Raw genomic sequence first — 16,622 nt, 5'->3', positions numbered from 1 at the left:
CTCATTTTGCAGAGTCCAAAGTGAAGTGGAGGGAGGAGCACTTCTCTAAAGCATCCCGGTAGCAGGGGCTTTTTAGAGGCCGGGGGGAGCTGCATGGAAACCAGGCACAGTTATGCAACTAGACACTGAGGGAGGAGTGCACGGAATCTGCACAGTTAGTTCTCTTCTACAATAAATACCTGAGAAGGAGGGAAGGGGATCTTCAGATTCCTTCCCCCAAGCGTATTCCTTGGGTTATTTGCATGCACTGCACAGTTGTTTACGTCTCTCTCTCTCTCTCTCTCTCTCTCTCTCTCTCTCTCTCTCTAGCTGTTCTGGATGGCGTGGAGCGGCTCACCGCCGAGGAGATGGACGAGAGGAGGCAGCAGAATATGGCCTATGAGTACCTCTGTCACCTGGAGGAGGCCAAGCGGTAAGAAGTAGACAAAACACACAACATGCAGCCATCTGATGCCCCTCCGGGCCGCCCGAGCCTTCTCTCACTAGACACTCTCCAGCGAGAGAGGGAGGGGGAAACTGAACCCAAATGGCCGGCTCTGGGTCGTAAGCGTCTCCTCACGGTGATGTTTGGCCAGAAGTTGTACCTCGGTTGAGGTTCTGCTCCGAGCTGGAAGCTGCTTTTGCGGAAGTCCTCCAATCATCCAGTTATCCGCCTAGTGCAAAGGAGGGTGTAATCTCTGATAAAACAACAAACTGCATTGAACGTTATCGTAAGACCGAAAGCGTTGGGCTGAACACAATGGACAATGTTTGCTCCGATGACGGTGCTTTGTTGCTGCTTAAGTGCTCAATTTTATGAGATCCAAATTCATGGGAACAGAATGTGTTTTTCTTAAATGGTTATTAAACGTCACTGTATGAAGAACATGATATTGCGTTTCACATATACTTTGGTGATCCTGTCGTCAGTGTTGTGATTGGGCACCTTTCAGGCAAATCCGGCCATCGACTCAAATATTGAAAAGAGGAAAGACTCTTAAGACAGGAAGTGACTCAGTTACTGTTGATACTAGTATCTCAAATTGTTGCCACAGCAACCCACAGTTGTCATGGTAACCAGTTCCTGTGTGTGTGTGTGTGTGTGTGTGTGTGTGTGTGTGTGTGTGTGTGTGTGTGTGTGTGTGTGTGTGTGTGTGTGTGTGTGTGTGTGTGTGCGCATGCGCCGCGTGTACATTCAGATAAAAGGCTGTGCGGTTAATTGCTGAAGTTTGTAGCCCCACCCCTGTCATCAACTATACGTCAGCTTCTCCGGCTTGGTGCTTTCCAATCATGTGGCATCAACGGCAAGTAGGCGGGGTTTCACTCCCAACGAAAACACTCGTTAGTTCCTCTGTGGATGAATGTGCTAATGAGTGACAAAGAAACATGGACCCCAGTGTTTTGGTTTTGTAATGAGACCACCACGGTGAAGAATGAACATAAAGCGGGGAACGCGGCTAGAATATAGTTCCTCGGCTCTCCCGTTTGTCCGCGCTCCTTCCGTGACGTGGTGTTTTCCAGCTGCGCCACCTCATTCTCACATACTCGGCACAGAGGGGAAAGTCCTGCATTCCCTATTTCCATGCACATGCTGCTCATGCATATTGGGAGGCGTCCTGGAATTGACATTGGTATGAGGTCGCAGTTTGTCATTGATGGGCGGCTGTTGTTTCTGGTTTGAGCAGAAAATGGGTTTCGGGGTTGATTTGAGCGCCATGCGAATGACTGAGCCTGCAAGTTAATGCCCTGAGGGTGGAGGGCCTAAACGCCTACTTTATAGCAGCAAGTGAGCCGTGCGGAACATGGCACGGGCGCCACCAGAGAGCACGAGAGTCATAGTTGCGTGTTGCCATGTAGAAGCCTGGCGATATTCTCCTGAAAGACCTCAGGTGCTGTGCACAAACAACCAGGGGAAAGCGAAAGAACTAAGATGTGAATAACGAGAAAAGAGCAGTAAAATTCTAATAAAGTGTTAAATGTATGAATGTTTCCACGCATGGAAGGGTGGTACAGATTGTACCCGCGGACATCTTCGCCCAACGCCTTCCTTTGTAACGTGTTCGCCTCGAAAAACCATGCGGCACGAAGGAGTTCCATGAGTTGGGAGCTGCGCGCCTTTGTGCAGAATTGCCTGAGTTGGGAACTGCGCGCCTTCGTGCAGAATTGCCGCGTGGCGCCAGTGTGTCATTTATGCCGCATAAATGACAGTAAACTACGCTACGGCTGCGGCAACTATAAAGCAGGTGGGTGGGGTTGGAGATGCCGTTCGAATGTGCGGTATGACGAGAATGCCGTGCCAGAGTGACCTCCTTGAGCGCAGTAGGGTGTGTGAGCATACCAGTGCAATGGACAGGTACGCAAATGTCAAGACTCTCACAGCTTGATGCACAATGTGCACAATGTGCATTCATGTTTTGCGTCAAGCTGTGCGAGTCTTGACATTTGCGGTGATATCTGGGTTTATATGTTTAGCACACAAGAGAGTACGCGTTACACGCATCGTACGGAAGCAAAAAAAGACAAAAGTTTGAACATGCAACGTCAACATCAAGAGTGCAGACAAGGTGCTAGACTTTCACTTCAGCTTGGTCATATGAACCCTGGTTGACCTTGGTGAGGTGCGGGCGCGCCGGTGCAGCTCATGTGGAGTCTCGACATCCTTCCGTGGGTCGATCACGCGCGAGGTTTGTTTCTTCAGCCCCCCCCCGGGTTCTCCACGTCCCGTTTGAATGTGGAGTGCTCGGCTCCTCCAGGTGCTGTTGTGTAACAGCTGCTGGAAGGGATGATCCTGTTGTTCATTCAGTCTCATCGTTCATGTTATTTAGTCAAGTTATATTTAATGAAGCCTTATGTGCATTAATTCTGTAGAGCCAATTCTTACTGCTGTCGGGTTCATGCAGTCGCTTTATTTTATCGTGATCTATAACTGAAATGTAGTTATTGGTTTATTTTCCTTTAGTTCCCTCTCTCTGTCTGGCTCTCTGGTGGTGCGAATAGAGTTGGGCATGTTTCATGGAATAAACATGTGCTTATTGATCCGGCCCAATGGCTGGCCAGCATTCCTCAATATAACTGGAACATTTCCCCAAAGTCTAAATTTAGATTTGTGAGGACGGGAGTTTGAGTCTTAGCTTACTCTCAACCTACAACAGACCCTTGTCAAATATCTGGTTTCCTGTCTCTCCACGCTGTGCAGAACCACAGGGTGTGAACAGGTTCTACATGATCTGCTTCTACCAGTGGGGTTTTTTTATATGATATTATTATTATTATTATTATTATATATACTATTCTAGATCCCAGGGATTGAGCTGTGTGGAGACATTTAATGCGTGTTGAAAATGACAGAGTAGTACTGTGGTTTGCCTCCATGACGTGGATGGCGGGGAACGTATGGGGCCTTGTTGTGCCTGCATGCATGTGAGTGTTTGGGCGTTGTGTTTCAGGTTCCTGCCTGCCCCATAGTCAAAGTTGTAACGCTGCCCTGGATCATTGTTTGAGGCAAGTGACAGCTCTGTTGCTATGGAGATTGAAACATTGACAACAACCCCCCCGGTGGAAGGTGTGTGTGTGTGTGTGTGTGTGTGTGTGTGTGTGTGTGTGTGTGTGTGTGTGTGTGTGTGTGTGTGTGTGTGTGTGTGTGTGTGTGTGTGTGTGTGTTAAATTCTTGGAAGTGCTGGAGTACCACAAAACTCAGTTTGTCTGTTCTCCATCTTTAAATTTGTGAAACCTCAAAGACAGCAGTTGCTCTGTGTGTGTACCGAAGATGCGTGCGATCGGCCGCCAGAACAGTGTGTTTTTATTTTATTCTCCTTATGGAACGAACACGTGCATGGGGGACTGTAGCTCAGGCGGTAGAGCTGGTGGTCTAGTGATCCAAAGGTTGCTGGTTGGATCCCAGGCTCCTCCTGCTAGCATGCTGTTGTGTCCTTGAGCAAGACACTTAACCCCTAATTGCTCCTGATGGCTGCGTCCGTCGGTGTTTGAACAATTGTTAGTCGCTTTGGATAAAAGCGTCTGCTAAATGACTAAATGTATGATGGGGACACTTTCTCCATGACTCTACCCCCACCCCTCCCTTATAGATTGTTTTAACCGAGCACCACCCGTAGAGTGCTAGTGGAGCCTCTTCCAGAACACTGTGTCTGTTTGTATTTTTTACTTTTTTAAATTTAATGAGCATAAAGCCGTCCCTGAGCACATGGAGCGGCGCTCCGTGTATGTGGAAGTATGCGCGCAACATTTTTATAAAAAATTAATTTCTGCTGAAACACTGCACATTTTTTTGAATGCTCATTTTCAGATTTGAACAATTAGAAGGCTTGAAGCTAAATCAATTAGTCAATATTCTACTGTGATTGAAGGTTTTTCTTTTTACAATTCAATAGTTAAATAAAGATATGTTATTCATATAAATTCATGCATCAATTAATCTAATTTCATCATAACCCGTAGGCATGGCCGACAGGAAAGAGCAGTTTATATGTTGACTGTATCCAATGTTGTGTTGGTCAAACTAAAGAATGATTTATTGCTTGTGTTTAGTGAATAATACAGAAGATAAGGAACTTGAAAAAAAAATTGCATACTAAATTGCAATATTGGTCTCAAAATATCACAGTTCGATTATTTTCCCAATCGTTCATCCCTATTCACCATTGAAGAAAAAAAAAAATCACGTCATTTGGACGAGGCTTAAGACGCATGGTTTTTGTAGTAAGGGAAATGGAAATACCAAATCCAACAAGTTAGATTTGAAACAATCTTCCGGCCAAGAATGGAGGTCGCCCGACGAAGCTTGAGAAACCAACACGAGAGAGAGCTCATTAGTCGCGGGTCGAAATAAGACGAAGGCGAGTGTCGCCGCTGGGCGACGTCACGGGCGGTGACGTCAATGTGTCGCTCCCGCTGTTCCTTATGTCCCCCCGCCGACTGCCCGTCTTCCTGTGAGCCCTCACCTTTTCAGAGATTTAATGAGCGTTAAGTGTCAGAGAAGGCGTCTGCGCGGAGAACCTGTCTGTGACAAGATAATTGCTCAGCAGGTACCAGTTTCACTGTAAACAACACCAAAAAAAAAGCAGCTGTCCTTTTTTTTGTTTTGTTTTTTTTGTTTATTTTGCCTCCATGAAACACTCTCCAGAAGGCCTCTCTAACCAGATACGAGCAGTACGAGCCCAGTTCCCCTGAAAGTACTGGTCTTTTGCGAGTCATTTCCTGTTTTTGAAATAATTTCCATGCACTCTTGTGTATATCTGGCCCGCTGCCGCAACGGGTGTTACGTAATGTCGGCCTCCACTTTGCTTTGAGGAGGTGGAGACAGGTTGCGAGTGCTGTCATGGTGGAACGACCATGAGAAGTTGTCTCTCCTCAAGTGACTTACGTTAACCCTTGCATGCGCAAGTTACGGCAGCTTCCCTGTAATCAGTCTATGAATTACAAAGCCTAGCCGGTGTATTAAGCCAACACCATATGACATGAACGTCTGCCTCAAAAAGCTGAGGCTGTTGGATATTGTTATTCAGCCATTTTTTTTGGGGAAGCTGGCTTTTGGCTGACCACCCAGCTTGCACAAGTACCAAAAAGGTTACGACAGTAGGGAACCGTCTTGAAAGTGCAGCCGGTTGTGAAGTGTTTAATCTCTCTCTTAAAGTGAGCGAAGGAGGGGCTCCGCTGAGGGCTCCCTGAAACCTGGTGCAACCTGCACGCTGCACCATCCCCCTCCGCCCTGCCGCTTCTCACCTGGCGTTCTCTGAAATGTGAGACGAGAAGTTACCCTTCCGGTTTGGATGTCGGTGGCAGGTTCACCCAGAGCACTGGAATAGCAGACGAGGCATTACGAGGGGAGGGAGCGGTGAGCTGTGGAGTTGGCGCGGTGGTGGTGGTGGTGGTGGCGGCGGCAATGGGTGTGTTCTTGGAGGGATAAAAACAAATGTTAGTTGGGAATGAGCTGTCAGTCTCATGTGACTAACTGTCTCAACTTTTATGCCCTCTGCTTGATCAGCAAGTCTCTCCTCATTCCCCAAGTCACACCCCCCCCCCCCCAGGCCTGCATAGTTTCCCATTATTGCTGGCTGATATTAGAACTCCCAGATGCCTAAAAGGGGGGATAATAATGACCATAACAAACCGAGGGGCCTCGGGGTCAAATGTGACGTGATGAGCAGTTGAGTTGTGGCTTTCAGACGATGGATCACTTTGGTGGCAACCATCCCTTGTAACGGTAAATGCACAGCGACCTACACCATTGGCGCCGTCGTCTTCGTCGAGCAAAACAACAGATTTTCACACACGTCGATCTTCAAGACTCTCGAATTTTGTTAGATGTAGTTGATGGCCACATGAACACCTCTTATCCGTTTACACGCACATTTACGGGCAGCGAATGGGGGGCTTCCAGCTCAGCTGCTAGGCCTGTGACTGTACGACCACGCCAATAAAGAGGTCAGCGAGAGCCAGATTCCAGTGTTGCAGCAAAGCATGTAATGGACAACTTGGCTCAAACTCTCGTCTTTTTTCTTCTCATTCTTGTCGCTCTGTGTTTGCGTTGCCGAAACAGCCTCGACGTGTCACACAACACTAATTCGATTTGGGGTTTTTTTCTTCCTGGATGGTTGAGACAAGCCGGTGTATTCATAACAATAACCTCTTTAAGGGAAGATCTTCAGAGTCCTATATTACCCCCCCATCCCACATAATGACCCAATTACTCAAGTCTCTCTTTATTTTTACTTTTTTAATTAGACACCAGTTGAGCATACCAATGGGGCGATGGAGTGTACGTGCACGGAGGGAGTTTAGTCGAGTGCACCCGGGCGGCAATGAACAGGAGTCCTTCTGTACCTTGACATTGAGAGTCGAGATAAGGCGAGCCGCACATTTGCCTTTCCCGTCGAATCTCTCTGTCTGTGAAAATACATCCTCTGTATGCCGCTCTCAGGCTTGCATAGACACACACACAGAGTGCCAAGGACAACACGGGCCACGGTGAAGAAACACCAAACAAACACCAGTATCTTTTTACTGTCGGAGGGTGCAAGGCGGCTGCCGGTCAGGGGCCTTGGCGCCAGCGGATGGAGGTCTAGCAGGGCTAAGAGGTGCTCAGCGTCTTGGTTTTTGGTACCAACATGAATGACAGAGATATGGTAGCGATGCAAAGTAGGAACTAGGGATGCTAATTTAGAAATTGTTGTTTCTGACCGATAACCGACCCTCGTTACCCGACCGTTTACAGTTATCTGACAATATCAAAATATCAGGGCACTGTCCCCCGGGAAAAAAATAATGAATTACAGTCTTTTTTTTTTATTGGACTTTACAAATTCTAATTATAAATAAGGGAAATTGTAAATATGTTGTCATATGCAAACACAGCTCACCGCGTGCCCCGATCCAATATCATGCAGTTGCGGTGCTGTAGAGCTGTGGAGCCGCTGGAGCCGTTCTTCCAAATAAAACAACTAAAAACACAAACAGTGTGTTTTTAGTTATTTCATTTGGAGAGACGGGGCACGGAGGAACTCATGTTCCGTTCCTCCGTGCGATAGATTATTTAAGAAATAGATTGTACAGCCTATTTTTCTTTAAACATGTAACTCTTATTTTTTTATAATATATTGATTTGATAGTATTAGTCAGTCAAAATTCTTATTGTCGGTGAACGGTTAAACGGTTACCTTTTAACATCCCTAGTAGGAACAGTGCACCAGGTCAATGTGAGTCTAATTGCAGCGATCACCTAAATGGCTGACAGCCACTAGCAATGGCGCTGATCTAACAGATCTACATGATGAATTAGACCTATTAGCCCCCTCCGCCGGCCTCCGTTCCCCCAACAGGGGCCTGCACGCCACCTTAATGTAATCAAGCATGGCTAATAATGTGTTAGTACAAGCAGCACATGACGTGGCTGTTCTAAAACAGGAAGCTCAGAGGAAGCTCCATGTGCGACAAGATGCATATGCGAGGGTCTGTGTTTGTCTTTTGTGGCGAAGGGAGAGACCTGAGAGGCAGGAATCAGAGGCCGCAGAGATCCCTCTCACGCACACAGCATCTCCGTTAATCCCTCCACTGCAGCCTCCAAACAGTCCCCGTCCTGGCGCTGTGTCTGTTCTGTCTCCAGCTGAAGTGCAATAACAAAGTAACGCCGGTGCTGCTGCCGCTGCTTTTCGGTCCACCGGAACGAGCGTCTCCCTGCAGACTGTTTCGCCTCAGATGAGGGGACGAACTCGGGTGTTAGTTATGAGACTTCCTATGAGGGTGACCTCTGACCCCCTGACGGCTTACACTTTCTGCTCGCGCACAGGATGTGGACTGCGCACGACAATGATTCTGACGCTTCCTCCTGTTCCTGCACGGCAGCAATGTGTTGTATCTCCTACTGTAGTACTCCTAAGACAGCCGAAGCAGCTTGATGACCATGATGAATGAAACTTTCAAACATTTAGCTGAGCAACCTGCTGCCTTGGCTTTCAGCAGGGACGTACGTGTTTGTACGTTGAAGTACACAGATATTAAAGGCCTCTCCTGAAGCCTGCCCGTAAGTCTTGTGACAGTTAGGCTCCAGCATATCTTAGCTGTATCATATCGATCTCCAGCATTTCATTATTCCGGTTATGTCTACATTAAGACACGTCTCTTTGTTTTGTGTTTTCACAACTTGACATGCCTCCCGGCTGCCGCATTAGCGTCAAGAGGACATTGTCGAAATTGTAAAATCCCATTCATAGCTGCCGCAGTTATTACTGCAGTTAAGTGGAGGGTGTGACTGCACCGGTGTGTTTGCGCTCAAATACGAGGCCTGTGTAACGCTGATGAAAGACCTGTGAGTACGGAGCCTGTCACTGTTCCGGTGCGGCGTGAAAGGAGGGGGTTGTTCCTCGCCGGTCAGCGCAGGCGCCCCCCTGCATGAGGCCTGGCCACGCCGGCCTGAAAGGGAGGCCTGTGTCTGGAGACCCTGTGTCACAACTTCCTGGGAGGGGAGTTGTTTCAGCTGTGTGTGTGTGTGTGTGTGTGTGTGTGTGTGTGTGTGTGTGTGTGTGTGTGTGTGTGTGTGTGTGTGTGTGTGTGTGTGTGTGTGTGTGTGTGTGTGTGTGTGTGTGTGTGTGTGATAAGAAAGAAAAAGGGTCTTTTGATCTCAATCAGGATATGGTTTTCCCCGGTGTTTCCATGTTGCAGATGGATGGAATTTTTTTTTCTTTTATTTTTTCTTTTTTCATTGCAGAATGTTTGACTTCCTCAAAAAGTTTGACCTCGCCCTGTCTGCGCTCCAACTGCGAAATGCCCCATGGCCAATGATAGACTCACTGTTATCTTATCAGAGAGCGTATTCTTGGGACATACCAGGGATTCAAAAGCCCTTTTCCAATGGAAAACTATGTGTTGTGTGCTTCATAAAAGGAATTTGTGGATTCAAGAGGTTTATTGCAGAGGATATGTTTGGATTGTGTCAGTCGTTTACTGTTTTGAGTAGAGATACCTGTGCTGGTGTGGAATGTCTGGGGAGATCTGCTTGAGTCCGGTTAAAGGCAACATCAGATACCAAGCGTTCATACTACGAGACAGAAATAAATGCAAAGCGTCCTCATTTTCAGACTTTCAAAATGCGTCAAATCTTGGTGGTTTGCCTCTTTTATTGTTCCCCTCCATGTAAAAGGAACGATTGGTTGAGCCCCCCCCCCCCCCCCCCCCCCCCCCAAGTGCACAACTCCTTGCATTCCTATTGACGGTGAAGACGAAGAGCAGCTCGGCCCCTATCTCCTGCAGGGTGATGGTGCGATGCCGCGGAATCCGGTCTGCTGGGCCCAGGCGAGTGTGAGAGCTCAGTATTTCTACTGCGTGGCCTAGGGCTGACGCCGGCACACGACAGGAATGTGACTCCACATTACAACCTCAGACACACGAAAATGTCACGCAGGAGGAATGCTGAGAACTCACCGTAAACGCCTAGAGGACACCAAAGGCCTACAGCGGTTGCAGTCGTTTTAGATTGCGTGATTTGGTCAATGGGCATAACTGGAGGAAGTCATACAAAACACGGTGGACGGTAAACTTTCACTCCCGTGGGCCACACCGGTAAGATCGGTTTTCCCTCACGCTGTCATCAACCTTGTAGCCGCTCAGACGCCCTTTAAGTCTGTGGCGTACGATGTGCGGCGTTCGTTGGGCGGCACTGACTTCTCCTCAGAGCCAGCACTTTCCAAGGGCCTCTCGCTCCTCGAGCCTCAGAAGGGTTTGCACTGCAGTGCAACATTTCAGAAGGGTCGGGAATCAACAAAGGGCAAAAAAAACAAAACAATCCAGAAAGCTCGCACTGGGATCAACATGCAATCTCGTTTCTTTCTCTGTTTATTTAGAAAGAAGGAGCTCAAATTCCTGCTGAACAATTTCAAAACCCAGCTCCCTCTTCTTAGGAAGCTCTGTAGTCACTTTCTTTATCTCAACATTGCATGGCCCCATATCTCACCACTTTAAAATATTGGCCAGCTCTTTTGAAAGAAAGCTTGTTTGTACATGTTTGGTTGACGTTATCAGTCTTTTTATGTATGATGCACGGGGGTGCGCTGTACGCGTTCCGAGTGCGTTCTTTTAACGTCCTGCACCTGCTGCGCTTTTCCCTGCAGGTGGATGGAGGCCTGCCTCGACGAGGAGTTGCCCCCCACCACGGAGCTGGAGGAGGGGCTGCGAAATGGCGTCTATCTGGCCAAGCTGGGCAACTTCTTTGCCCCGCGCACGGTCTCGCTGAAGAAGATCTATGACCGCGAGCAGACGCGCTACAAGGTGAGAACAGCGACGGTCAAAGTCTGTTTTGTCTCATTCGCGTTCACGACCCGGCGGAACAATGGCAAATTGTTCGACGAGAACTGTACACAAGAGTCTGATCAAAAGTTGCGTAATAATATTGGCGTGTTACGTGTTTGCCTTGCCGTTGGCTGTTAGGCAGGGAACAATTTTTTACCGGGCAATTATTTATGCATTCACATAACAAGTACCTTGCATATTTTCCTGCTTTGTTTTAAAAACTGGCAGCAACGGTTGACTCAATTGGGCCTCAGTGTGCTGGGGACTCTTGTCTTTCTGGGAGTTTTACTCTGGAAGGTAGGAATGAAGGATGTTGGTTGTCTATGTGCTCAGCTTTGGTTTCTCTCCTACAGGCGACAGGTCTCCATTTCAGACACACAGACAATGTCATCCAGTGGCTGAACGCCATGACAGAGAAGGGTCTGCCAAAGGTGAGGCTCGGCTCGCTTTCTCCCGTAAGGTCCCTCTCGAGCGTGCGCGGGTTTCTATACATTTCAATGACAAAGCCGGGCCATGGAAACCGCCCATTGTTTAAGTTATCGCGAAACCACTCCTGGGTGCCTTGCCGGGACATGCCTGTAGCCCTACTAGTAATAGTAAACGGCCTAGGTCAGGGGCCTGATTGACTCACAACTGTGTTTCAGATTTTCTACCCGGAGACGACTGACATCTATGACAGAAAGAACATGCCCCGTTGCATCTACTGTATACACGCTCTCAGGTACTTTCTCTCTCTCTCGCTCTCTGTTTCTGTGTTTTTGGTTGTAGTTTTGTTTCCAACCTGAGACCATATAGCCCTGTAGTCAAATACCTCCCAAGGCAGATTCCTAAATTTAAAAGACTAAAAACTTAGTGCTTGTTTTTGTAGGTTAATTTCCCTTGTTGCAGGACCCAGGTAAACATTGTGTACATACATACGTCTTAAGCATGTATCTATCAGTTTTCTTTTAGAGAGCATTCCTATGAACGTAACAAATGGATGCAGGGTCCAAAGGACTTTAAGTCTGATCTTTAGAGTTGGAAAGTAAACCAACAGAAGTGTGTGTGTGTGTGTGTGTGTGTGTGTGTGTGTGTGTGTGTGTGTGTGTGTGTGTGTGTGTGTGTGTGTGTGTGTGTGTGTGTGTGCGCACGCTTCAGGCGAGATGACTGGCTGTTTGTTGGACCTCAAAAGGCCTCTTTCCCCCATTTTCCCAGGTGGCACACAGATGCCAGAATGCCGCTGCAGAGCCATGTTTATAAGCGGCGTTAATTGAAAGGCTCTGGAAAACAATGCGCCTTTGCTGCCCAAGCTATTATTTATGGTAGCTGGTCCCTCCCCCATCCTGACAGCCTGTAAATGACTCCCAAATTTTGCTTCTTCCATGACCCCTCAGATTAGTTTGACGTCTTCTCCCCTGATCTTATTACGTCTATTTTGTGCTCACTCTCTTGTAATATATATATATAAATATATATATTTTTTCTTTTTTACAGTCTGTACTTGTTTAAACTGGGCCTGGCTCCGCAGATTCAGGACCTATATGGCAAAGTTGATTTTACAGGTAAACCATTTTTCTGTAGCTCAATCCCATCACCAACATCGCATCCATGACACAGAGGTTAATACACTATCTTTAGGTTTTGACCAAACGAAGGTCAAAATGGTAAAACTTCTGTTATGCTGGATTTTTCTATAGATGTAAGGCAGACCCATAGTACTAAGTGCTCCAAAGAATGGCGGGAAGTATCTGGCAATGTGAAAGTCATTAGTGATTGTGAGGGCTTTTCCTGTGGTTTGGAGTTGCACACAGTCCTCCGCCCCAGAGGAAGATCCACGGTTCGAGTAATCGCACACAAGAAGTCATGAATTGCCGCTGTCTCTTCCTAACCTGAGCCCAGTCTCAAGCCCACCCTTAAAAACACTTCTCATTCTCCCCTGTCCCCTGCTCTCCGTGGATCTGGTCTTTCCTCTCGACCTTCCCGCTCTCTCAGAGGAGGAAATCAACAACATGAAGAGCGAGCTGGAAAAGTATGGAATCCAGATGCCCGCCTTCAGCAAGATTGGCGGGATCCTGGCCAATGAGCTCTCAGTGGATGAAGCCGCATGTGAGGAGGGCTCGGATATCAGGGAGTGGGTGGGACCTGGGCCCGTGGCGAAATCCCATCGCTGCATAGCACCATAGTTTTAGCTAAATCCACTTATTAAAACTGGGGGGGGGGGGGGTACTTAAATACTGTTTTTTATCAGCGATGGATTGCACGTACGATGAATTAACCCAAACACATAATAAATATGAATGTCCTTAACGCACCCCTCTGCCGCCGTCAGTACATGCCGCTGTGATCGCCATCAATGAGGCCATTGATCAGGGTGTCGCAGAGGGCACGGTGGCCGCCATGCAGAACCCCAACGCCATGCTGGTCCACCTGGATGCCGGCTCTGCCCAGCACTACCATGACATGCTCTACCAAGCCAAGGGAGAGAAGGTGGCCAACTCACGCAAACGGGTACGATTCCATAACCCCCGACCCGAAACCGAACCCTTTTTGTATTGGGGATATTCTCTGATGAAATGCACTATTTTAGTCTGGTACTGGGCTGGTATCTGAGGCCAGTATCTGCCTCTTCGCCTCCACCGGCCCTGGATTTCCTGCCTTGTTGGTCTCATGTGGTTATTATGCTCCTGCTCTTGCTACAGTTGGTGGAGAACGCCGAAGCAGAAAGGGACATCTACGAGGAGCTCCTCACTCAGGCTGAGATCCAGGGCAACGTCAACAAGGTCAACCGTAAGTCACTTCAACACATCTGCATCCACATCCATCCTGAGTACCTTCCTATGTACTTATTGCTTCGTAGAAATGGCTGAAGTTCTCACACGCACGCACACACTTGGAAATGAGTGGCTTGGCAGCGGTACGATGGGCTGTCTTCAGATGTTAAGCGTTCATCCTTCTTTGACAGTGAGCAACGCCCTGAGCGCAGCAGAGCGGGCATTGCTGAATGGAGATGAGGAGAAGTTATTTGAGGCGCTTAAGGCTTTGGGCATAAAGAACCTGCAGGGCCACAACAAGGATTGGTACCTGAAACAGCTGCTGGCTGACCGTGAGAACAAGGAACAGGTAAGATCCACTAACACACGGCGATGTCTTCTTTAGGTTCTTTCAGGTCCCGTTCATTTCTAATGGGAGAAAACATTATGAGGTATTCATAAGTTGAACGCTGAAGAGGTGTTTGCTCATCTCATCCTTGTTTTTGTTTGTTTTTTCTCTTGAAGAACTCTCCAGGGGAAGCCCTGACCAAGGATGAGCTGCAGAGCGGAGTGGATGTGGCCAATGAGATCGCAGCAGCATACGTAAAGAGTACGCCCAAAGAACCATTTTCACAAAAATATAATTTGCCTTTGTCTCAAGTTTTATTATATTCTGCTGTAGGGCTGCACACGTAACCGTATATGAAGAGCGATGTCGATATTGGCCTCCACAATTAATTGATTGTGGCCAGGGAAATATTTTTTTTTCAATTTGTCTTCTATCCGCAGCTGTCTCAGCGTCTGATTCACAGAAGAAGATATAGATAAAGATAAAGATAATAGTTTGCAGCTGAGTGCAATTTACCCTTGTTTGATCGCAGTCTGATGGCAGTTATCCATGTGCCAAAGTGAATAATCTGTGCATCCGCGCACCAGCGGGATCCTGCTGCGGGCTCCGTGGAGCGTGCACACACACACACACACACACACACACACACACAGGCTCCGTGGAGCGTACACACACACACACACACACACACACACACACACACACACACACAATTGGGGAAAAGTAAATACATCTAAAATAATAAGAACACACTGTTTTTATTTGTTTCATTTTGGGAAAGGGGCATGCCCAGTGGAGTGGAGATGCGTATTGCCTCCATGTATACATTTATGCCACTGCGCTAAACTTGCCTGTTTTACGAATTATCAGTCTCAAATAAATTTAAAACTTAAAATAATTGTCGCACAGTAGTTATTTTCAATTAAAGTGTTTCATGAATATGTCAAATTGTAAGGAAATCCTTGGTGGTACTGTGCTGGCTGTTTGGGAGAAATTGTATTTATTTGGTGCCATGGGGTGGAATTATTTTATTCATAAAAAAAAAAAATGTAAATGTAATTGATATATCATCGTAAGACTAAATCAAAATAGGACTTTCTTCACATGAATTAAAATATTTTTTACTTTTGAGTTTATTTATTTAAGTTTATAAAAATACATTTTTATTGTGAAGGCAGTTCTCTGTTCATTTACAAAGTGCAATAAAATTATTGTGTTCCCCAAAATGAATGAATAATCGTCATCACAATATTGAGCAAAATCATTTTGATTGTCATTTGAGCCATAATCGTGCAGCCCTATTCTGCCGACAGTTCTTGCTATATTCCTCACTGGAGCCGCAACTGGTGTATCTCTCGTGTATGCTTCATGTGCCGTTTTTTTTTCCCCCCTTTGCGTGTAGTGATGCAGGCGATGGAGCGCATCAACGCTGCCATCAGGGCCGGTGTGCCGGAGAAGACGGTGGTGGAATTAATGAACCCCGATGCCCAGCTGCCAGAGGTCTATCCCAGCGCCGCAGACCTCTACCAGAGAGAGCTGAGCACCCTGCAGCAGCAAAGCCCCGAGGTGCCAGACAATGAGCACATACACACAGCCATAGATATAAATCCCGCAAAATTGTGCACAATGCATCATTTGGAGTTTATCTGACCTTTGAGGCACACTTACATTTTTGCTCGGAGTTATGCTTATTGGCAGCTTGACTTATGTGCTAAATTTGCTGACTGGGCTCCCCAGGGCTCCCTGTCCCACCCCGAACTGCTGGTTGCCGTGGAGATGCTGTCATCAGTGGTGCTGATGAATGCGGCCATGGACGTGGGAGACAGAGCGGCCCTCTGGAAACAGCTCTCCAGCTCAGTCACCGGACTCAGTAATGTGGAGAATGAATATGCACAGAGGTACAGGCACGGGAAACCGGGGCTTTTTGTTCCGTCCTTACCGACGGACATGATGGCTGAAGGTACGAGAGCTGATCTGGTGGCTGTCTGTGTGTTCCTAAGGTACATGGATGAGCTCATGCGCCTGAAGGCTGCAGCTGCAGAGGAGGGCAGCGACTACCTGAGCTGGAACGACATCCAGGCCTGCATCGACCAAGTCAACCTGACTGTGCAGGAGGAGCATGAGCGTATGACACACACACACACACACACACACACACACACACACACACACAATCATTTTTAATTAAAAACAAACAAAATGCTCTTTACTTTACATGGGACTGAAATATGGTGGGGAAATAATACACATGATTTAAAAAAGTAATCTTCGTGGTGGTTTTCAACGGAATATGTCAGTGGATTGAACAAAAACCAATTTCACAGAGAGATTGCAGATGAATAGTGACTGATAAGAATTTTATAATGAGTGCTGGTACTGCTGTATCATAAGCCCCGTCTCCACCCAGCATGCGTACCTCACATTATCCCACATGTGCACCGCCCGTATCTCTGTAACGGCGTCCCAGTAGCATCGGCGCTCTTCTCTTCTAAGTTGTGCCACATAATGACCGTGATGATTCACTCAACTCGTGTGCTGTTGCGGGTTTTCAGGCATTGCGGCCATCGGTCAGATCAATGAGGCCCTGGATGGAGGGGATGCCCTGCAGACCCTGGCTGCCCTGCAGGATCCTTCGGCCAAGCTTACAGACGTGGATCCGTCTATAGCTCAGCACTACTATGACAAACTACTGGAGGCCCGCAGAGAGAAGGCTCATGTAAGACACACACACACAGACCCTTTATCGACACTAGAGACTTCTCCGACTT

General features: G+C 47.4%; 1 protein-coding gene across 1 annotated transcript in view; it reads left to right on the top strand.

Moving 5' to 3' along the window:
- Nucleotides 1–16,622, top strand: part of iqgap1 (IQ motif containing GTPase activating protein 1) — a 33,191-nt gene that overhangs the window by 1,152 nt on the left and 15,417 nt on the right. Inside the window, exons 2-15 of the mRNA XM_079997460.1 lie at nucleotides 310–412; nucleotides 10,599–10,755; nucleotides 11,130–11,207; nucleotides 11,421–11,497; nucleotides 12,250–12,317; nucleotides 12,748–12,861; nucleotides 13,085–13,263; nucleotides 13,455–13,542; nucleotides 13,718–13,875; nucleotides 14,031–14,115; nucleotides 15,257–15,420; nucleotides 15,592–15,752; nucleotides 15,855–15,979; nucleotides 16,407–16,570. Of these exons, the coding sequence (XP_079853586.1) occupies nucleotides 310–412; nucleotides 10,599–10,755; nucleotides 11,130–11,207; nucleotides 11,421–11,497; nucleotides 12,250–12,317; nucleotides 12,748–12,861; nucleotides 13,085–13,263; nucleotides 13,455–13,542; nucleotides 13,718–13,875; nucleotides 14,031–14,115; nucleotides 15,257–15,420; nucleotides 15,592–15,752; nucleotides 15,855–15,979; nucleotides 16,407–16,570 (1,721 nt within the window). The remainder of the gene's footprint in view (nucleotides 1–309; nucleotides 413–10,598; nucleotides 10,756–11,129; nucleotides 11,208–11,420; nucleotides 11,498–12,249; nucleotides 12,318–12,747; nucleotides 12,862–13,084; nucleotides 13,264–13,454; nucleotides 13,543–13,717; nucleotides 13,876–14,030; nucleotides 14,116–15,256; nucleotides 15,421–15,591; nucleotides 15,753–15,854; nucleotides 15,980–16,406; nucleotides 16,571–16,622) is intronic.

The sequence above is a fragment of the Zeus faber genome (assembly GCF_960531495.2).
Source record: "Zeus faber genome assembly, chromosome: 3".
NCBI lineage: Eukaryota > Metazoa > Chordata > Actinopteri > Zeiformes > Zeidae > Zeus > Zeus faber.
The sequence above is the reverse complement of the archived record's forward strand: the minus strand, read 5'-3'. Positions and strand labels throughout refer to the sequence as shown.